The sequence below is a fragment of the Dermacentor silvarum genome, chromosome 2 (assembly GCF_013339745.2).
Source record: "Dermacentor silvarum isolate Dsil-2018 chromosome 2, BIME_Dsil_1.4, whole genome shotgun sequence".
In the NCBI taxonomy this organism is placed as follows: domain Eukaryota; kingdom Metazoa; phylum Arthropoda; class Arachnida; order Ixodida; family Ixodidae; genus Dermacentor; species Dermacentor silvarum.
The window spans coordinates 197,865,297-197,888,869 of record NC_051155.1 but is presented as its reverse complement, the minus strand read 5'-3'; the positions used below and the strand labels follow the sequence as shown (position 1 = coordinate 197,888,869).

General features: G+C 43.5%; 1 protein-coding gene across 1 annotated transcript in view; it reads left to right on the top strand.

Annotated features, from left to right (window-relative positions):
* Positions 1-21,369, top strand: part of LOC119440646 (uncharacterized) — a 62,368-nt gene extending 40,999 nt beyond the window's left edge. Inside the window, exons 6-12 of the mRNA XM_049662996.1 lie at positions 861-1,142; positions 1,411-2,375; positions 6,838-6,957; positions 10,740-10,964; positions 13,415-13,748; positions 16,557-16,749; positions 20,313-21,369. Of these exons, the coding sequence (XP_049518953.1) occupies positions 861-1,142; positions 1,411-2,375; positions 6,838-6,957; positions 10,740-10,964; positions 13,415-13,748; positions 16,557-16,749; positions 20,313-20,761 (2,568 nt within the window). The 3' untranslated portion in view covers positions 20,762-21,369. The remainder of the gene's footprint in view (positions 1-860; positions 1,143-1,410; positions 2,376-6,837; positions 6,958-10,739; positions 10,965-13,414; positions 13,749-16,556; positions 16,750-20,312) is intronic.
* Positions 21,370-23,573: the final 2,204 nt, after the last annotated feature.

Below are 23,573 nucleotides of genomic sequence, written 5' to 3'. Positions count from 1 at the left end.
TGTACAGTTTTTTTTATCACTTTCAAGTTGGAAAACGTGAGTTTCTTATGCAATATTCAAACAGGACAATGAGCATAAGCCAGCTCTGATAGTCGTATTATATTCATATGTGAGCACCAGTTAATAAGCGCTTTGTGGTATTTCACAACGTGAATCTGGTGCAGGTAACTGTGGCTGCAGTGTGGCACTATTACTGCTGCATTCCTTTCTTTTTCAAAAAAAAAAAAAAAGTTGAAGTATTAGAATTGTTGCTCTCACAGGGCTGCCACAATGTTCTTACATTCTTGAGACTGCTAAGGGAGCAACAGAATGCCACCATTTTCATACCTTGAGTGCTTACTGCACTGCCAGATAATGTATTGTATTTCATTTGCAAATGGCAAGGCTGCCTCTAGCACTTAGTTTACATCTGCCCTAACATGCAAGCATGACACAAATGAGAAAATGTTAGTCTTAATAAATCAATGTTTTTATTACGTAGGCACCCATTATGGTGGCAAGGTGTAGTAAGAATAGGTGTACAGTCCACAGTTAAGGGGAACACCTATCCTGTAATAAAGCAATTGTAACTGGAGAACTTGTTTGCCTTTATTTGAATGGAGGGGCTGATATAATCAATTGGACTTTCATTTATACATCAATTTTTTTTCTTTTATGTTATATCTCAGTGATAATTGATGGCTGAATACTAACAGCATGTTCTCTTTAGCAGAAAACCATACTGTAGATTTAATGGGATCTGCAGGATTCCTTTGCTGTGCACCAACTGCTTTTACCACATATACTAGTTTGGGCCTGTTTTTGTCTCTCTACTTGCTCTGGACTTGCTATAATTGTACTGTCACCTTTTTGTATGACAGGTGAGCCCACAGCCAGGTGGCAAACAATTGGACGCCTTTGACACGTTTGGCGAGGAAGACCCAAGTTGCAGCAGTACTTTGTCGGGAGAGGAAGAGCCTCAAGCCACTGCTTTCAACAAGTATTGCTCAGTGCTCCCTGATGTTCCGTGTGACAAGGGAGAGCCAACATCACCGAAAGTGTTCAGCGTGACCTTTCATACAACCTCGACATCGTACCTGCAGCCTTCTGAAAGACAGGCCTCCAGTTCCAAAAGTGCTGTTGCCAAAGTGCAACTGCCCAGTGTTAGTGTAGCGATTGACACCAGTTGCTTGTCTGAAAGCTCAAGCCAGTTCACAAAGCCAGAAGTGCTTAGGCCCTGGACGAAGTCATACTCTCCTGTAAAGCAGCCACCGTTGACGACGATAGCTCCGGATACCACTGCGACAGGTTTGAATGTTCCTGTAGAGAGCAAGCCTGCTGCTTTGGAAAGCTCATCCACTATCATCGGTAGTCAAGAAAAGTTAACACCGCAGGCGCATCACACTCTAACACTAGATAGAATCTTTGTAGGTACCCGAAAACTGTGGGACAGTGCAGTCCAGTCCAGGTTTGTCTAGTTTGTGCAGCGACCTTACTTCCCATGTACAGAGCAGTGCTCAAGTGGGGCCACCAAGAAAGGAATTAGACTTGCTTGCAGCCGAACAGCCAAGTTTCCAGCACGAAGCCTCTGAAAGAAGTACAAGTCTGTTAGGGGAGGTAGAACTTGAAAAAAGGGAAGTTTCTTGTGAGGGCGAGAAAACCGTTGAGACAAAGCTTGAAGAATTGAACCTTCAAAGAAAGAGTGAGCGGAGTGCCTCACTTTCAGAGTCCGTACACAGCATCTTGAAAGCCAACGCAAGGGAAGACGACAAACCACGCCACTCTATTCTGAAGAATCGCTCAAGCAGCTCAGAAGAGAGGGACCACTCTCCTGAGCTCCACTCTATACTCAAAAGCAAGGAGGACATTGCCAAACCAGAGGACACTGCCAAGCCTAAGCCAATTCTCAAGAAGCACGAGGACACTTGTGTTCATAGTGAGCCAAAACCCATCCTCAAGCGCAAGTCCGTCGACGAGGATGCCGAGGAACGCCTGAAGCCCATACTCAAAAACCAGCAGCAGAGGCGTTGGAGCCACGAGCACTCCCCGGACAAAGGAGACGCCATTGTTGTGCGGAGGAGGTCTCACTCCACTGAACTCGAAACCAAACCCGTCCTCAGTTTTGTGGAAACTGCAGCAAACACTGTTGCAGTACGGACTGGTACAGAAGAAAAACCTGAACCTGGTAGGCTCCACGAGTGTGTTGTGGCCGATTCCTTGCAATTGGCTCTGGAAGGGGGACATTCAGTGTCAGAGTCCAAGGTTGTGAGCTGTCCCCTATCGGACAGCACTTCGGGACCTCTTGGCACTGGTCTTCAGGCTGACATCTCTCCACACAGAGCAGCAGTTGACGAGGTTGCCCTAAGAAGGAACAGGCCCATTGCATTGAGGTCTCCGTAAGTATAAATCTTTGTACCCAGTATTCATTTTCGACATATTTGTAATCTTAAAAAGAAAACAACTGGCATTTGTCAACTGAGCTTTGCACTTAAGATAATTATGCTTGTTTATTCTCCATGTTGGTACTCTGATTATTAATTTGCAGCTTCATCTAAGTAAACATCGGACACTAAAAAACTTCAATATTGGACAGTGATGTTATTATTCTGCATGGTCAACAACATTCTGCGGAGGCCTAGAGCTCTAATTTATAAAACGCAGGGATGGAAGACAGCTAACAAACTCCATTGGCTTGGGCATGAAGTGCTGTGAGCAATGAGCATAACACACGTGGTTCATTGGTACTGTCGTAATTTTGTTGGTCGTGCTGAAGTTCAATGCAGTCCCGTTTCATTCCATTTACATAGAAAGCATATTGAAGCCATGTTTGCACCTGTGAGACTCCTTTACAAAATGCAGGGATGAAGTTGTGGCACCACTCTTCTCTATTAGCAGAAAACAGTGACACCAAACATAGTCCTTAATATATAATTGGAAAAAGTGCTTAATTAGCAAGCAACCGTCTTGCATGCTGATCTGCAGCATTTTTCTCTCGTAGAAGACAGCACATGCCTAAAAGAAATGCACTAGTATATCTAAATGTAATCATGTCTACTGAAAAAAGGTACAGTAGACTTCTGTTAATTAGACTGTGGTTAATTCGTCTTTTTGAATTCGAATTCTCCGAATAATTCGAACTTGACTGGTCAGCTTCGCTGCAATATAGCCGTGTTCTGCGGTGAAGCATATGCAAGGTATTGTTGCAAAGTATACCAAGAATGGAAAGGAACCACTGCTACAGGGCATAATACGCGTTCCTTAATTATACAGGCGAGTCTGCGCTGTCTCCAGTCAGTTTGAGCACCCAGACGCCAAATAAGCACACTGGCCGCTATTGACAGCTGTTCTGATTTGAGCCCTCATTTCACCTGCCATGCATGTCTCGTATATGAGACTGTTAACGCGGCCTAGTACGGCCGAGTTCCTTAATTATACGTGCTTGCACGCGCTGTGCACTGAGAAGCGTAGAAAAGCCGCTTGGAAAAGCTAGTGAAAAGGAAGGCGGTAAGATGAAAAAACTCCGAAAGTCGAGGGGACGTTTAAAGCCAACAAAAGAAGGGGGGGGTCTATGTGTACCTGAAAGCCTGCCAGTATGCTTATTAGGCATCTCGGTACTCGTACTGTGACTGGACACTGAGCATGTGCGTGTGTAAATTAAGGAACATGTGCTCTGTCACAAAACAGTGGCACCGTTCCCCAGCTTGGTATGATTAACCACATAACAGTTGTATTGCGGCAATGCTAATTTTAAAGACAAATACTGTCAGGTCGATCAACGTGTTGGCCTTTTTCTGTCTTTTGTTTAATTCGACCAGTTTCGTTGGTCTCGCCAGAATGGAATGAACAGAAATAGACTAGTTAAGTATCTTGTGCTACGTGCAATGGTAGCTTTCCAGTAATGTGCATGTTTGGTTTACTATTGCGTAACCAAGGGCACTTCTTTGCTGAAATTTGTATAACAGACTGGATGCCCTACTAAACGAAACACACACACACACGTGCACATGCACACGCATGCACACACTGAAAAACTCGCAAGAGAAGCAATTGTACAGCATATAGTGAGATTCATCTTGTACAGCCAGGTGCCATTGCAGCCAGCCCTTGCCCAAACATGGCAGCTGAACCATGTCAGGTGCTAAGTAGCACCGCTTTTCGGTGATGGGGGCACCCACGGCATCCTCCGTGGAAAGATTTATATGTTGAGGGCTTCAGGTTCAACCGTCATCTTCTTCTGCATTTTGGGCACTGCTGGCTAGCTAGCTACGCTAGCGTAGTGAAGTTGAGCCTAGCAAAATGCATTGAGCTGCTTTAGTAGCAGCTGCTATAATAAGTAGCACCAGCACTTCCTAGACAATTCGCTTATGATATTTAATAACATTATTGGTAGCACAGAAAGTGTCAAAAGGCTTTCTTCAACATGCATTTCTTGAAAAACACAAGCTTACATGAATTGCGTAAGGAATTGCAATTAAATTTTTGTGAAGTAAGGAAATGAAGTACAATGATTTTTAGTGGGCCTTTAACACTCATTTTCTTTAAATTCAGTAAGCGTCCCAAGTTTATTATAGCATATTTTTACAGCATTATAAAAGGTCTTCAGAAGCTTGCTGTCAAAATTTTTTTGAACACCTATCTGGTGACTACACAGCTTGCACTGTTGTGGCTACAGTACTGGGCCAGGAAGGTGTGATTTGCTGGTATGGATGTGCCAGAGGTATAAGTACTCTTGCTGTAATTATGACTAGTTCAACTAAAGCAAAACCATTTTGAATTCTCATATGTGCATTTAAATGTTGCCTGCTGAAGCTGATCCGCACTTCACTTGTGACACTGTGAAAGATGTGAATCGTGCTGCAAAGCCCTCCTCCAGTTTTCGTTGCTAGGTTGATAAATGAATATCTGCCTGTGTTGTGCATCTACTGGGGCTGACTACGAATATTTTTGCAAAATAGGGTACATTGACTGCAAGGCTAGGTGCCCAATATTTTGAACTGTGTATGCACCCATGGTCTACAAATCGGTTTGCCTTGTCTAATGCTGACTTTCATCATTATGAAATCGGCAAAGCCTGTAATTAAGGAGTTGACAAGTTGAGCAGTCTCTTTAAAACTTGGCATTGTTGCTGCCAAATACAACAGCTTTAAATCCTATCACATATACAAAACAAATACTGGAGGCTTCTATACGTTGCTTGCTGCTAGCAACACACACTTGATTTCTTTTCCATAGAATGCTTTGCTTCCTTTAAAGCTTTGTGCACGATTGCTGGGAAACCTTCTATGCACATGACTTAATTCTGTGCACACGACCTAATCTAATTTTACATAACAAATTGCCATTGTACTTTTCAAGCATAACTACTAAGGAGTCCCTCGTTTTGCTGCTGAGAAGCCTGTTAGAGGGTTGTAAGCTACGAAAGTTTGTGTTCGCAGAGGCACTTATTTTGTCTGTCAGTTTTCCTGCAGTTGTTTCTGTACAGTAGGAAAGTCGATGGGCGACATTAGCATTTCTTAGGCAAGCTGTATTTATTTCATTGCTTTTGCATTATAGCTGAACGCTTTGGGAAGCAGCAGTGAGGGCTAAAAAGTAGGCTATGGCAGGTGCACTGCCACTCATTGTGACATAAGGCCAATGTGTATAACTAATGAAAAGATCTTGCTGTTATAATGTGGGCGTTGGCACATACAGTTACTGTCGACTTGCAATAATTCACCTCTTAGAGGTGGCAAATTTCTTATTTGAAATAGTTGTTCGAAGGTGAACAAAAATATCTCATTGTACAGAATTAAATCGTACTATACAAAAGGGCATATGAGCACGGACAACATTGTACAAAATACATGAGTGACAAAGTGGCTACTCCTGAGCATCATAGCTGAAAGATTCTCATGCTTGCACATTCTGGGTATAATATTTAGGTGCGTGCGCACAAAGGTCGTGGTGCAATTTTGTAGCACTGTGCATGAACATGCCCACTAGTAGGAATACTAAAGATAGTCTTGTAAGGTCTTCACCTTAGAAATATCCTCCCACCAGCCATCTCTGGCCATGCCGCTCAGCCTGCAGAAGCCATAGGGTTTGAGTTGAGTGCTTTTCTTGAATTAGCTGGCTTTAATTGGTCTGCTGCATTTTCAGTGCATATTAAAGCTTTTACAATATAAGGAAATTCACCATAATTTTCAGTTGTCTGAATTATGATTTGGCTCAAATAATGAATGTTCTCAGAAATTAACCAAGCAACAAGTTGCTGCATGAGCTAAAGGTAATGAACCTTTCCAAGAAGGCTCAATTGAATTACTATTCCATGAAGTCTTGGCTTGGCAAACAAATTTGTAATGAATTCCTGAATCTTTCATTATTTGTTATTGGTTTAGTGACCAGCTTAACATGGTCTTTGTAGCATTCCTGAAGGTTTATCATGATGGGTGCAGCCAAGTGCTTTTTATGTTTGAGTAGATGTACATTGAAGGGAACTTGGAGCATTTGGTTGGCTGGCACAGGACCAAGAGATTTCAATTCACACTTCATGACAAGCAGAAAAAGGTTTTATACCTCAATGTCTCCCATGCAGTCTCCATCAAAGCATAGTGTACAGGCTACCCCTGATTTGCAAATTCTTTCTTGTGGGATTTAGCGATGAATGGAGCATACATTCATGTGCAGTGAACTCTATTGTTTAGAGTTAAATTGAAAAATCGGTTTTCTTTGTCAGGCAGTTCTATTTTGCTTGTGATAAAGTAATAACATTACAGTTCTTGACTCATTGAAGGTTTGTGTTTTGTGTGTGTCACGTGCTTGGAAATGTATGCATAGCTTCCATTTGGGCTTCTAGCAAACATTTTGATGTCATTGCAGGCCATTTGCTGGCTTTTCCAGCAGCACGTCGTCACCGGAAGAGAAAAGATACTTCAGGCGGAATGCCTCCTGCTACAAGACCCAGCCTGTAACAGCCAGCGAGATCAAGGCAACAGATAGGTATGTGCTATCTAACCATGTGGATTTCTTAATCGAAAATGCTTCAGTGGTGCCTGTCACCTGGAATTACCATTTCAAATGGCTATGTATTCATTCTTATGCAGCGATTTGACACTTGGCCCTTTCTACTCTTAGTTGGTAGTGAACCATTTATGCATATTTGCCACAGCTAATGCCCTTAGGTTGTTGCTGTCGTTTAGAAATAATTCTTATTGCATCACTTGTGTAATAAACTTTGCCAAGAAAGTCCACCCAGATATGTACAATGAAACCAACTATGGCATTTACAAAAATGAGGAATTTTGGTTATTTTAAGACAGGTGCTTTTTCTCGGTTTAACGACTGATTTCCGGCAACGGATGTGATAGTCGCCATCTAGGAGCGGTGAAGCGAACCACTGCATTGCGACACTGAGCACCGACAAGGAGCGCTTCAGTAGTCGCAGCACAGCGGAGGGTCCAACGCAGTGTAGCCATGGAATACACAACCAAGTATAGCCTCATGCATAGTTTCATACAATAATTATACAATAAATAATCGTACAATAAAACATTATTAATATTGTCCGATGGCAGGATTCGAACACAAACTCTGGAAGAAAAGCCCGATGTTGAAACCATTACGCCACTGACGAATGCCTCGACAGGCGACATAAAACACCCTTATAAGTTTATCACGGGCAAGCCAGTGCATTGAGACGCTTGGCGCCTTTCGATTTGGCCACCTCGCCAAGCTGAACCGTTGTAATTAGTAACGGTTGTGTGTGTGTTTGCAGCGTCTTCTGCACTTTGAAAAGTATACATTGCTAGGAAATTTACGACAGTGAAGGCACATGAAGCGCAATAAACAAAGTCACAAGAACGTCTAAATCCACAAGCACGAAGATCAGACAAATCCATGTACTTCCCATTCCCATGGTGGCTGAACAATTGCAACGCCAGAGTATGTGGCCCCGTGTAGGCAGTTACCGCACATGGTTTGGCCATATAGGTGTTCTGTGGTCTGGCTTTTGCGTCGGATTAGCCTATAGTGCCGTGTCGCCTACAAAGGAGTAAACGATGCATTGCTGATGCACGTTGAAGCCACAATGGCTTCAACGTGCATCAGCAATGCATCGCCTACTCCTTCGCTTGCCATTGCACCACCTAAGACAACTGCTGCGCTAAGCGGTGCAGAAAGGCAACGACGTCACTGGGTGAATCATTCTTTGCTCCGGCGAGAGACACGCCAGCGTCGAGCAGAATATCTTCGCTCGTTCGTGGCGCACGGTGCGAACTCTGCCACTGGCATTCCTGCAGCTGTGCACGTCGCAGCTCGACTGGCTGCTGTAGCCACTACGGAGCCGGACCAGAATGCTCGCACCTTCGCTGACGTCACTCGCCAGCCGGACGGTGCTCGACAACAGGACGCCGCGCGTTAAGCAAACTTGCAACACGGTCACCGGCCCGCTAATCGTGCACTTTTTGCTGCAGCGGACCACGAATTCACGAAGCAAACATGAAATGGCCTCTGTGAAGACGCGTTTCACTTTCATGTTCTACCAATTCCTATGAAAGAGGGATCAACCATGATTCTTTAACCAGTTTCAGTTGCATCAGGGGTGGCCTGAAATCTGCCACTTCCAAATGTTGCACAAACTGACAAACTGACAAGGGTGGTGCCATGCTTTTTTTTTCTTCAGCTATCATGATGGGTGTTGTGTCAAGTGTGCACCATTATTTTACTCAATGAGTTACATCATCAACCATGAAGTAGCAAATTACCACATCACCATACTGGCGGTGGCACGAATAAAAATTTATTTAATGGTGCTTCATTGCCAGAAAAATCTGCCCTAATTGTTCAGTGGGCTGTGTTAACTGCACAGGGTGGGAGGAACGATTTAGAAGACAGCAGCTTCATGTTGTCACCCACCAAATGATCTCACTATGAGTGTCATGTGCACGTCCAAGTTGCAAAAGATGTATTACTTGCCAACTTTTACTAATTTATTGTAAGATGCTGCATTTTTAAAGCTTGTTCATGATTGTCGTATTGACCCTTTTACAATATCTTTTGTCTGGATAACTGCCAGATCAATTTAATGAGAATACAGATAGTTGCTGGCCTTCCTTTCTTTTTTAACCTGATTTACCGAACCCACTCAATTCTTCAAACCTACCTACAGCATCATTACTCTCTCGTAAAACAAACATATCATGACGACCGAAATTTTGGCCATTACATGAATATTTCATGAGTAAGTTTGAAGAACATTTCCGAGAGTACCGTTCCCGTATCACTACAGAACAAGTCTGCAAAAATATAAAAAATAGGCAGTCATTCAGAGTAATGAAGCAATATTGAGTATATTTTGCCAAGTACTAGTACTTTTATGGTGGAAGATACGGCATTATTGCAGTGGCATGGTGGCACAATGTGGCAAAATGTGGCACAGACTGCTTACGTGTAGGAATGCGAAAGCATCATATTGTTTGTAGACCCAGGAATGTCATGAACGTGCACATTTTATACACTCGTGACATGGCGCCTCCGGTGACGCATGGACTGGGCACATCTTAATTAAACCAGAACCGTGGAGCCACCGTGGCGTTAGGGAAGTGTGCTCGTCTTGCAACCCGGATGCCCGGTTTCGATTTCCAATCCAGACTGAAACGTACCAAATTTTATTTTCAAAGTTAATTATTTTGTTCACAGGAACCTCACCGAGAAATTTGTCAATCCGAGCTTTTGTTAACGCGTTTACTCTGCGCTGTTGGCCATTTTTGGTACCATCTTTCAGTCACGCCGACGTATTTTCGCGTAATGGGGCAAATAATTCTTACGCGTTAAATTTTTTTCATGCTAAAGCATAGCCATTATACATATAGATCACACGCTGAAGACGCCTTGGGCGTAACGTTTATTCAATGAATTGCATTCATTTTATCATGGTACATGGACATATAGAATTCTGCCTGGACTGAAGAGAATAATTTATTGGCAAAAGTGTTAAGACAGGACTCTGAAGGAGTTAATTATAGCATAGTTGTAAAACAAGACATTATAACGTAACTTGTTATGCCACCTATGCCTATGTTCTAAGCAATTTGTACTTTTTTACCATAGCTTTAATTTTCTATTTTGCTGCACAGTTCCAATTACTTTGCGTGCAGTGGTTTTGGGTTACAACACATTCATTGCATTATAAGTATTTGTGCTGCACTGGCTTAGTTGTTGCGGTACTCCCGAGACAAGCACGCTATTGTGGTTTAAACCTTGATCCATGATTTCACATTCTGACACACGCAAAAAGGCTAAAATACTTGTGCGGAAACTAAGGCACGAGGTAAACAATTTGTTCCTGAAATGTTGGCTTCATTAGTTCACCCTCGCATTGCCATCTGGTAGTCCTCTGGTCAGCTCAGCTTGCTTATCTCAGTTAAAAGAAACTGCCCAGGTCACCAAATTCATGCTCATTCGAGCATCAAATGTTTGTTTATTCAACTGCAGAGCCTTTGTTTTAAGGTGCCTGTAGGGATTTCTTATATAGGTTATTGCTACTTTCAGCTGGACACCGTCTCTGCCCTTTGTAAACCTACTTCTGCATTGCGCATTTCTGCTGAACTGTTAACTCAGTATCGTAAACAATAATTTGGAACTCCCTCTCCTTCAGTATCCTCTGCATCCCGGGTGTAGCTTTCCCATGTAAAATCAATGTTTTCCGAATTTGCCAGGTGTTTGTGTACGTGCGTGTGTGCTTGCTCACAGGTATGCGTAAAATTACATCTCTTTGCACACAGCTTGGAGTCTGTGCGGTCCTTTCGCAATCTGGTGCTGAAGGAAGCGTCGTTGAGTATCTTCAACAAGGAAGCCTTCAGGCAAGATCCGCAGGCATACAGCAAGAAACCCGAATTCCCACTGCCTTACAGCCCACCTTCCAAAAGCACTCGTCAGCAGCGGGAACGCCGACGAACCCTGCCAGTGACATCGGAAGAGCTGGAAGAGGCCATCAAGATGGATGCTGCGTAAGTGTACCTGCACTACTAGCCCTTTGTAGATAGCCTGGAGCCATATTGTGGCAACATTACTTTTGCCTGCAATTTCCTTGGACAGGTGGCATTCACCTTCCCATATAGCAGTTGTTTGGCAACAATACTGTTGCAGATACATTCCAAGTGTGAAAGAGCAGTTTCAAAAGAACACCAAAGAGACATTATCCACCGTGGTGACTTAGTGGCTGTGGCATTGCGCTGCTAAGCACGAGGTCGGGATATCAAATTCCGGCCACAGCAGCTTGTGTACTGTACATTGGGTGCATGTTAACTTGGAGAACCCCAGGTACTCAAAATTAACCCTTTGCGATCTAAAGCTTTGAGCCACTTTCCGGTCGTTCCAATCCGAAACTATTTCGCTAGTTTTGGGCACCGCTAAAGGAAACGACAGCTGTGGGAGAAAAACTCTCATGGTATTTATTTTTTCATTTCTTTTTGTCCCCAAGTCATTTAGCGATACTTGGGCGATGTGTGGAAGTTAAAGCACTCTCCTGGGTGCAGTCAGTGTTCTTCTGCAAAACATGCAGAAATAATCGCGATTTCCCTCCTGCCCCCTTTTGTTTTCCGGTCGCTGCAAGCAGCACAGTCCTTGCTGCTTCAGCCAGGCATCTTGTATATGAAATGGCGCTTCCCATCCAGCCTTTGTTCGCAGTCCAAACGTGCAGATGGGCCCCGCTTCCTAGCGCGAGCTCGTACGTCGCCCACCAGCTGCTCTATCAGGTTCCTCCTGTACTGTAGGTGTCGCTGCTCTTTCTCTCCCTGCTTCAGGAGCTGCATTCTCATCAAAATGAAGCTGTTTACAATCAAAACTTCCAGAAGCCAAAAAAAAAGCTTCCTCCACCATTCCATCGACTTCCGGGAAAATGCAAAATTTGCCCAATAATGATCGTTGTTGTTGTTGCCACCGTCTCCAGCGTCGCTGGCTTCTGTTCAATCACTTTCTTAGTCGTCAGATGGAGCCACATAGTTCTCTTCTTAACTAAAGTAGTCTTCACTTTTGCTAAAAGCTTCCAAATTATTGCCATAGAAGGCACTCGGCAAAAAAAGGCGGCCATGCTTCGCTGCAAGCGGCGTCGAATCTGAGCTGAGCGTCACTCGAGCTGTGATATCTATGATATCTAGTGTGGAAAAAAAAAAGCAAAGCTCAAATCAACGCAGTCACTGACTTTTTAAAGAGATGGCACAACATGCATAATGAGAAAATGGGCGCACAATTTAACCACCAGAAAGCTTGTCGGGCTGTGCCCGACAGCGGACCGCTGCGGCTATGTTGCGTTGTCGGGAGAGGCCCGACAATGGACCGCAAAGGGTTAATCAAGAGTCCCCCACTATGGCATGCCTTATAATTGGATTGTGGTTTTGCCACATAAAACGCTAGAATTTTAACACTTTTAAGGAGCCATTAGGTTGGTTTATGCTAGGTTAACTGATTTCATTTGTAGAACTGTTAATATGTTGGGTCTAAGTGTAAGCAAGTGCTTGGTATCCAAGGAGACGAAAATCCACAACCATGCATTGTAAGATGTATAAAGGTGAATCTGGGCACATCTTTGAAATTTTTTGAGGTGCCAAAAGAATTGAAACGGGTTACAGAATAATTTGAGGTCACTACATCACCACCCTGTGTGTTTCAAACACAAAATCGAAAACTCTGCAAGGGAAATTTTGTCTTCTATTTTTTCTGGTACAGAAATTTTGCTTGATTGCAAGGAAAATATTTTTAAAGAGTAATCTGCTTCCCTAACAAATCTGTGTTAGTATTCCTCTTGAGGTTTCCTTCAACCTTTTCATTGCCATGTCCATTCAAATCAATCACCAGTTGTCAATGACATAACGCTATTATCTGCAGCTCAGGAAAGTGGCTTTTAGAATTGGTTTTCATTTTGTTTCTGCGGTAAAATTGGGATTTCTGATGAGACTCTTGCTGAACTGTGGTGTGCACGGTGAAAATTCGTGTGGATATGCTTTCTGCTGCTCCTGAAAAAAAAAAATGTGTGCCTCGGGATTACAGCACATCAAATGCGATTTTTGCAGAAATGCAATCTGCCTTTGCCTCGTGAAGTCGAGGAATGGCTTCACTGCATGACATGGGCACCGGAAGGATCTTTTGTGTTCTGTACCCATAGAACAGTTGTGTAGTGATTTTATTTTGGTGAGTTTTGGAAAGTGGTCCCAAAAATGTCTGCTTTAGAAATTAGTTTTATGTAATAAATATTTTCCTTGCAACTTATTTACTTGGAAATGCCAATCATCTTTCTACAGTTTATAATGTTGCATTACATAGTATAGTGTTGTCTACGGCAACAAGTATTTTCTTTAAACCCTGAAAAGTGGTCATATTCCTGTGGTAACAAAGAAGTTAGTGTAGTAGCGCACATTTAGCAGGTATTGCATTGTCATATTTTTTTTTTTTTTTTTTGTAGTGGTCAAAAGAGAATACCAAGCCCTGCGAAAACAGTTGATGCTACGAAAGATGACGACACTTTGGATCCCAGCAAGCTTAGTGTGGCAGCGAAGGTGTCTATGTTTAAGAAGTCGGCAGTGCTGGATGCTCCCCGAAACGGTGCAGAGCGAAAGCGACCAGCACGGTTCACTGTAGCCGAGCGCCGTCTGCGCTCCCAGACGCAGCCTGTCACGACGGAGGAAGTGCAGCTGGCAGCCAAGGAGATACAGGAACAGGACAAGCAGCCTGAAGTCAAGGAGGACGATCTGTCCAAGATGAGCCTTGCTGACAAGCTCAAGATGTTCAACCAGAAGGTGAGCTGCGTGCCACTCTCTGTACCTTGGCAAAGGAAACATGGGCTGCTGTCTTCAGTCTTTCCCGATTGATTGGTTGATGGCAGTTTAGCATCCCAAAGGAGTACTGTGGGTATGAGAGATGCTGAGTGGGGGGCTCCAGATCAGTTTTGACTGCCTGGTGTTCCTTAACATGCTGTGTACTCAAGCTTTGGTGCATTTCTCCCCTATTGAAATGTGGTTCATGTATAAAACACAGCCTTGTGCTTAGCAAAATGCCACAGCTACATGACACCATAGCAGGCCGTCGTATTTCTTGCCTGTGAATTGTGGTCGTGGTACCACTCCACGCAAATATCACAAAACCCACAGTACATCACATGATGTAATGGCTTACTGTACGTAAGTTGACCCTACCATGAAATTTTGCCAATTCTGAGAGGCAGGAAACATTGTCTTGAGAATTGCTTCGCAATTGCAATAGCGCAGAGGGAAATAGCAAAATTGTTGAAAGTTACGGCAGCCCTTTTAATACTAGATATTAAGAACATAAGTTGCACTGCATCTTATTTTAATGCATTGCCTCCACCGTGTTGATTTCCACGAATATTGTATTTTACTCTTCCAGTAATACAGTTGACTTCCGCTAATTCAACTTCGGTTAATTCGATTGGTTAAGGTTAATTCAGTTAATTTGGCCAGTGCCCATGCGTTTCAGCAGGCCCAAACTTTCGTTATTTCAATCCTGAAATTGGTCTTCGCTGAATAATTCAAACTTAACTAGTCAGCACGCACGCGCCTGAGCCCTATGGTGACGCCAATAGTGGCAGTGTGTCTAGGCTGAGCTTAGAGGATGGTCAGTGCCTTCATAATCTCTTGTCGTAAACGCCTAATTTCGGCCCGCCCTAGGAAGATTTTCAATGAATAACCATAGCTCACAATGTTTTATTACGGCATTACCGGATCATAATGTGTGCTTTTTTTGGCCGCAAATTGCCTGCATGGTGTAATCCGACACTAAACCAAAACCGCCTTTGCAACATTTGCATGCTTTGCCGCATGACACAAGTATTGCTGCGAAGCTGACTTCAAAAACCGTGTGGCGAACCTGACTTTATGGGTTGTGCTGCCAGGTCTTTCAAGAAGTAGGGGAGATAAAAGCAGTAAAGAATCTCCATGTGTAAGCAGGCATTGCCTGCTTACATGTGGATATCTGTTGTTTGAGCACTGTGGGATCATTTTCTTAGTCTAGCATTTCATTATGCTAATATCTGCGTGAAAGTTTGATGGTGATGGATTTTGTGTGTGCCTAATTCAGTTGCATGTTTGTTGCCATGATGTAGAGGCATGCAGGCAGGCTGCATACGATTTTGAGTAGCGTTAGCACCAGTTCTGGTCATGTTAGCACACAGGGTGACTTGTTGGGGATGAAACCTCCACTTATTCTTGTTGTTGATTGATTGCTCGTGGACTGGTGCATCCCTTCTGATTAGTTGCTGCCAGTTTAAAATTTATAATTCTTGGTTAGACCTACGTGCTAGTAGCCAATGGCAATCGGGCAGACATCACTAACAGTGACACCTGACAATACCTGGAGAATTTTCTGCTGCAACATTTTTGGTGTACAAAGGGAACTCACTGTTCTGAAAATATTAATGTCATTGTGATGCAAAATGCAGCGCACATAGAAAATTTGCTGCTACATCTGCCGACTAGCTTGCAGTGGCTGGCAACATGTTGGATAATTGGGCAGTTTTTTTTTTTTTTTTTCGACACCCTTTTTTACGATTTTGCGTTTTATGAAATGAAATTTTCCCATCTAGTTTCATCAGAATGATACACAGGAAGCCTGTATGAGTTGCTTGATATACGATAAGCAATTATCAAGGTTGTGTAAGGTGTCAGCCTCTAGGAATTTGACTGTCTGTTGTGTGTGTCTGGTATATCATGGATGCCAAGCTCTTTTGTTTTGTGGCTAAAAAGTTTTCACTTGCATATTTCAGTATTGCAGCACTATTTAATTTGTTCTATAGAAACCAATATTTCAGGTACCAGGGCTAATATATCAAGGTTCGTCAGGATTTATAGGTGCTGATTTTTTTTTTTTTTTATTAAACCATGGCAGAGCCTTGTGCACAAGTGAGCAATGACACATATTTATGTTATGTGTAGGGTCCAGTGCTTTCTGCTTAAGTGGAAAAAGTATGCCGAGTTCAGTTTAAACTAAGAAGGATCAATAAAAGCCAATTTACGGTGTTTTCGTGCGCTGCTGCAAGCCTACATGTGCTCCGATGCAGTAGCCTGGCAAGCCAGTGTCATGTGTCAGCCTGTCGCCAAAGCAATCGTTACTTTTTCTTATTTGCATTAGTCTCATATTCAAATATTGTGTTCAAATATCATATGCACTTGTATGGCATTCTGCCTTTGCTAGGCTGCCTCTCGAAAACTGTTATTCCATGTATTGGCTGCAACCCCATTGTTGAAGGGCAGAATCTGCAGTCATGCATTATGTTTCAGATTTAGCAAAATTAGTGCATAAGAGATTCGCAAAAAAAAAAAAAGAAATCGTAAGGTACACTAGAAAAATTATCCACTGAGAAATGGCAATGAAAGTTCATCAGAAAATATATTAACTGGAAGAAACAATTTTTTTTCAAGTGGAAATAAAAGTGATAACAAGAAAGCACTCACAAATTTTGTAAAAATAAAAACAAAATGCTTAACCCTAGCCATGTTCTTGCTTACATCACAATTTGCATGCATTTCATTACTAGCTGGTGCTCATTAACGCCAGGCAATTTTGCTAGTGTGCTGCTCTTATGCCCACAGGTCACCCTGGATGTGCTAACACAGAAGCCACCCATGCGGTCCAACAGTATGCGGCGATCTGTGGGGTCCAAGTCGTGCGCTGAACCTGCTGTGCCTGCATTGGCCACGCTTGGTGTGCCGCTCAACCGTATACGCTCGCATTCATCTCCTCCAGAAGACCCAGTAGAGCCTGCTCCTGGAACCACCCCAAAAGGCAAGTGAGACTCTGGTTTAGTGCTGATGCAAGCTGAGGTAATAAAATTCGGTGCAAATGTATGAAAAAAAATTTCAAGATGTATTGGCAAAATATTGGTGTAAGAGTTGGACGATGTGATCTTTTCTAGCTTTGTGCATTATTTCAGTGTTTATACTCGTATTTTCCACGCCTGAAAGGCAGCAGCTGGTGGTGCCAAAAACTGTTTTGGCTTGTGAAGTTAGAAGTTAAAGGGTCCCTGAAACGGTTCGGACAACTTTTGCAGACGTGTAGGGTACAGCTACAGTAAAACATTCGCATAACAATTTGTGTGAAGCATCTCGTATTAAGAGACCGATGGACGATTACAAGTTACCCTCCTCCCTAGCCATGCTTTTTCTCCTCAACTCGTTCATCGAGTGATCAGGGCCAAGCTCCGCCTTCACTGGCTCTAGGTCGTGGTATGACGTCGTGTTATGTACTTCCGGTTTTCTTGGAGCCAGCGTACGAAGCCTCTCCAATCTCTCCGCCAGGCACTTGGTCCCAAGCGAGAGCTTCGAAATAGCGTGCGTTGGAGTATTCTGTCGCAGCTTCGAGCGCGTCTGATATTCAGCTAACCACAGTCGTACTGGGAATTTTGACGGATAGGTGAAAGCGTAAACTAAAGCCCCTCCATACTACTATTGCTGTGATGATGGAGCTTCAGTCAGCGCAGGCGTAAGTGAGCCGAGTGAGCGGCCTGATCACCGGATCGCTCTAAAGTCGGTCTGCATGGTCCAGCCACCTGGTGGTCCAGAGCTTAACCAGCCAAACAATAGCTAATATTGCTGTAACCAAGTATAAAACATTTTGAACATCTATAAAAACGTGTTCACGATTACGCTTCTTCCAAAAATTTACACCAGCAGCAAAGTCAAATATACCTGATTACTGCTATGTTAGTTACTTGTTTGGGGGCACTCTGTGCCACCAGGTGGCTGCACCGTCCAGGCCGTTCACGTTTGTGCTTCCGCTCATCCTGTAAAACACGCGGCTAGAGTGACCTAGAATAATAGCCTGGTGCAGTCGGCTTGCGCTTGCGTTTACCCGAATACCGGACACGCGAATCACTACTGTGCTGTATAGTAATCCTTCGACGGGAAGCGACGGCTGCAAACGCGTAGATGCCGGTGCCGATCGGATACCTACAACCAGCACTGCAGCCACTTCGCTCGCATGTTTGCCTTGCAGAGGGACACGATGTCGCAGCTTGACATGTCGCCGATCGCTATGTTTTCAGCCCACAACATGAGGGTGAACCATGGTGCTCGCGAAAAGAGATTGAGACCAACAGACCGCATAGCTCGCGTTAACACAGAGCACGTTGTAACACAAGCAGACGACACTTGCTGTGTGCCGGAAGTGCTTTCAAGAGTGTATTAAAATACACTGTCCTTGTACATTCTCTTTCTGTTTCTTTTTATAGAAACAAATTAACTAACATTTGAACTATTACGAACATTTGTTCACCATGATGTTGGAAAAATTATCGATGACGCACCCTGGGTAGCCAATCGGATAGCTGGCCCTACTGACATGATATGGTCAAATCGCGTCAAATGGTCAGGGGCGGCTTAAAATTCATGCGAGTGGCGTGCTGCAAACGGTAGCGATGCGCCTTTTTAAAACATTGTAATAAATTACACACTTTACTCGGAGCACCTAGATGCGTCAATTAATGATCAGAAGGACCTACCCTAATGACTCAGTACTTTTGTACAAAATCGTTTCAGGGTCCCTTTAAATAGAAGTTAGAAGTATGCAATAATGAACATAGACTTTACTCAAGATGCACAGAGCACTGTTCATTATGCACACTATTAGATGCTCTAATGAAGTAAAATAACCATAATTATTCGATTAACCTATGGTATCATGCTAACCCACGGAATCATGCCTATACAGTTCCGTTTACATCTTGGCGCTGATAGCAATTACTGCAGGCCGCAACTCAAGTGCAGCTTATAAATGCAATTAGCCTGGCTGTGTAACTAGACTAATGTGAACTGCTGAACATGTAGACACAATAATAAATCTTCACGATTGAAAGAAACATTCACTGCTTGTATTCTAATCTGGGAAAGGCATTGCGGTTTAGAGAAGCCTGCAGAATTATTAAGGTATCTATATGAAAGGATGGTTTAAAAGGTTTTCTAACCTTTTAAAGGTTAAAAAAGAAAAAAAACATAAAAGAAATAGGTTTTCTCAGCGCTGCACTGCTGCTGTTCTACGTACGATACTGCAGCCATTTTGGTCTCATTCGAAAGAGCCTTGGTATTCAATATCCAGCCCACTTGTTTCCATCCACTCAGAATTCAAGTAGAAAATCCGTGCCAAAAAAAAAAAAAAGTCGCACTGCGTAAGCCTATTCGCGGAGTGAGCGCACGTGACTGAATTACGCCTTCCGATTCGCGGAGCCTCTTACGTCATCTGCTGCGCAAGCTAATCGGCATGTTGACGCCACCATCTTGTTCATCGTTCAAGACAGCCTTCTCTGTCGGATTATACTCGAAAGATAGTGACACCAAGAGCGCAAGTTCAACAAAAAACAGAAGCCAATTTCGAACATCCAAAACAAAGACTACGCACTGCGGCGGATGTTCCCATGGTGCCAAGCTAGCTCGACGAATTATACCGCAGCCGCCAAGAGTGAATTAGGCCTGGGCTCCTGGTGCTGGAAAGACCAGTTGATGGAATACTGCTTAGCTGCAACTGCTCAATCATAAATGTATTTCTATCAAGCTTTTTCTTGCATTTGGAATTGCTGGTACAGTAGATGATTGACACTTTGAAAACCCAAGTTTTTTTAAACTGCCATTGCATTGTCAGCATTGTTATTATGGGAAATGTACTGCAACAGAACTTTCTGTAGCTTCTTTCACTGTAACAAAAGCACTCCAACATCAAAGTCACAGTGCCCTTGAGAGCATTATCTTGGAGCTGATAGTTTTTCTGCTATCAGATGGTGTAGCTGCTACATTAACTTCATTCCAAACAGTCAGTGTTATTAGCAAGGAAAGGGAGGTCATTCTGGTGCTTTTATCTTATTGAAGATGGTGAGATTGTAGTAGCTTCACCATAACTATTTAAATCCACCATAACTATCCATTGTAATAGTGCATGATAGAATATATATTTAGTCTATAGCATATATTGATGATTAGTGAAAAAGGTGGCTAGGTTCGCTTGTCACAAGATGTGATACAATTTTTTATTGGATGCAAGCCATCACAATGGTTTAAGCTTGATCAAGCAGGTATGCTGGCCTTTCATTGCGACTGGTTGTTTCCATGCAAACTGTACCTGCATGCTTTCAGCTGCTGAGGTGTATAGTGCACCGTACAAGATCAGACGGTGACAGATAAACATGAGTGCCAACTTCCATCTGTAATCTTGTCTTGCTTCACGCTATGCACCTTGGCAGCATAATGGATTGCCAACTAGGCCGATCTACAACCCTTCTAAATTGCTTTTAGCACTCATTTTTGCACTGTTAAGTGACAGTATGGCTGGTAACATCCTTTTTTCTAATCTGTTGCCATCAGGAATTCTGAAGGTGCAAGCGGGACCCCAGCCTGTTGTCAAAAGCATATTGAAGCAGGACCAACACCAGGAGGTCAAGGAAGACGTCAAGGGCATCCTGAAACAAGAGCCTGTTTCGGATGCAGCACCTGCAACTCCCATAAAGCCCATTCTAAAGCCAGAGAAGCCCTCTGCCGAGTCTCCAAAAAGCTCCGGCAGCGAGTCATCCTCAGAGGATGAGGGGGAGGAGGAGGAGGACGAGGAAGAGGAGTCGAGCTCTGAATCGAGTTCTGAGTCGTCTACCGAGGAAGGCAGTGAGACCGAGGACAAGAAAAAGATTCTTCTGGGTGGTCAGCGACATCTAGTGATTGCGCAGGGCTCTTCACCACAAGCTTCCCGCAAGGTCATCTCAAACCCGGCAGTCCAGAGGAAGCTCAATGCTTCACTGCGCCGCAAGGAGGAAGAGCGGTGAGGGGAACTCCTCCTTCTCTGATCTGACTCTCTTGCCTGCTTGTGGCGCCCCTTCTTCCATGTGGCAACTTCGGGGGTTTGAGCACTGTGCAGTTGTAGAGAATGTGGGGAAAAGTAACCTTGCTCGTTTCCCTCCCGGTGCTTTACTCTCCTGCATGCTTGTGGAAAAGCCTTTTTTGTTGCTGCTAGTGGCTGTGAGCGGTGCTCTTGCTTGGTATCTGAAGCTTTGTTATTTGAACAGTTCTTGTAAAGTTGTGCTTGTTGCTTGGACATTGTTCCACCTTCTGCTTTGAACTGGGTGTGGCTTTCCCATGGCTAGACTGCTGATGTGTGGGTGCTATTGTGGCCAGTGAGGTCATTCTTTTCTCTTTGATGTGAAGCATTGTTCTTTAGATTAGGGCTTTCCTTGCTTGTTTTATTTCTTTCTGACTTAAGCAGTCAATGCGAGCTTTGTCGAGTTCCTGCAGGTTTTTTATATATTTTAAAGTTTGAGTGGGTGAGAGTTTTAAAGTAAGGTGTTGCAAGCCATTATACTTATTCTTAACGTTGGACTGCTGCTTCAAACTAGTTGTACAGTTTACTTCGTGCAATAAATTTTTACTTCATGGAGCCATCTGTTAGTCTGAACACTAGGTCAGCTGCCCTTGTGGAGGTTGAAGACTGGGCATGTTGGTACTATAGCATACTAGCTGTTGGATTGCGCAACATTTTGATGGGACACACAGAAGACGCTAGACAGTGGAGTGCTACACACACAATGGAGCTCTCTGTTGTATGTTTCTCTTCTGTGTGCCCCGTCAGCATGTTCTGCAATCCAACATCTGGCCTTGTGGACTGAGTGTTGAATTTGTTGTCGGCAAAACCAGGGTCGTACATACAGGGCAAAACGCTTGCGGGAACTGCGAGTGCATGCCAAGCTGCGTTCTTGCACCCTCTGTTGAAACAAGCACCTGGTGTCGAGACATGGCATGGCACATGCACATACGTTCATGCTCATATGCCTGCCACTACACAAGTTGTGGCCCCCATCTTGGGTAACTAGCACATCTAGAAGCTGCGCGAACAAGAAATGGGACAGCACAAAAAATTTGCATTGCAACAAATTGACAGTGATAATGTGGTGAAAAAAGCCCCATCAAAAAGCATAACACTGTATGTGTGACTATCTAGTGCACTGACGTCATTGTGGCCATCATAAGCTGCATCTAGCGCCATATGAAAACTATACCAGGTGCATTCTTCGTCAACGAGCACAAGAATTAAATTTACCTTGTGCTCATAGATACCGCAACATTGTCCCCTCTTGTACATAGCCAAATGTACTGTTACAAACTATACCAGGAATTCCAATTTTTGTGATATCCTGGTGTTAATAAGGAAGCGGGGAGTTGTACACAATTGCTTGAATGTGTCAGGATAAATATTGCAGTAACTGCATATAACATTTTTGTTTGATAATGATGATAAAATTTGCTACTTTCATGGCTGTTCTGTTGATGTAGCTCCAGCTGTTAATGTGACTGTAGGGAATTGAATGATTTAACATAGGCCTAGCTCAGTATGTCAAGAGTTTATGAACAGTTTAATCTCTCTCAAACTTCATGCAGCTGTGTTGCCAACTGGCCTCTCGGTGTGTGCAGAGCACTACTTCAGGCTAAAGCCAACTTTGACCATGACCTACGAGACAGGCGGCGAGACAGCCTTGCTTGAATTGCATGGGCAGTTTATTGAAAGCAGCTGCAACTAGGCTGTGCTTTTGGCTGTCAGCTTTCCTGGCATGCTTAGGCCAAGGAAAATGCTTGTTGTATCCCTTTGCATGTTTTCGTGGTTTCGGTAGCTGCCAATTGCCCTTGCATGTTTCATTTTTGTTTACTTTAGACACATATTCCCCAGGATGGAATCCTGAATGTGGCGGCTACATATTGATGGGGGCGAGATGCTCGTGTACTGTGCATCGGGTGCACGTTAAAGAGTCTCAGGTGGTCAAAATTAACCTGGTGTCCCCCACTACGGTATGCCTCATAATCATATCGTAGTTCTGGCACGTAAAACACCAGAATTTAATTTTAATACATGTTGCAAGTATAAGGCCAAAGTCGTGCGGGAATAGTCATTCATGACAAGTCACGTGACAAGTCAGTCTTTCAGAAAGTTCCACCATAGTATTCTGTGGGTAGCTATAGCAATTATTGGGTGTATTTTGACTGAAGCTCTAAAACGTGCACTTGTATGTGTAACTCCGGAGCGTGATTAGTCACTTCTACCAACTACATGTCGCATTTTACAAGGTGTCACTGCCACGGTGACGATGAAAATCGAGGACTTGTACTCCCACTTCTTGGCCAAGTTCTCTCACACGCAGAGAGAATGGCTCTCTTGCTAGAGGCCGGTTGTGAAAAAGTATGGCAGATGAGGTATCATTTATTGTAGGATATGAAGCATGTTCGCAGTTTGATTGTACTTTTAAAAACTACATAAAACTGGGATATGTCCTCTGCAGATGTAGATGCCACTCATTAGACTCAACATAGAGGCTTGGTATTGGACTTGTTTGGAAGGCACTGGTCGCGAGTTGAATACCTGAATGGTGAGCAGGCTACTCCATCTTCAAGGAACTTGGTGTAGCAGACTGATACACTATAGTGCCATAGTTCAAATATGTATGTATGAGGCTCTTGTACAGGTTCATGAGGCACTTTGCCACTACCCCATGTTGTCTGCGAAATCTTGAAGGTTAATTGTTTTAGGCATTCACCCTTCCGGGGGTATTTAGAATGGGCAAGGAAGGTTAGTTTTGAATCAAGTATAAGGTC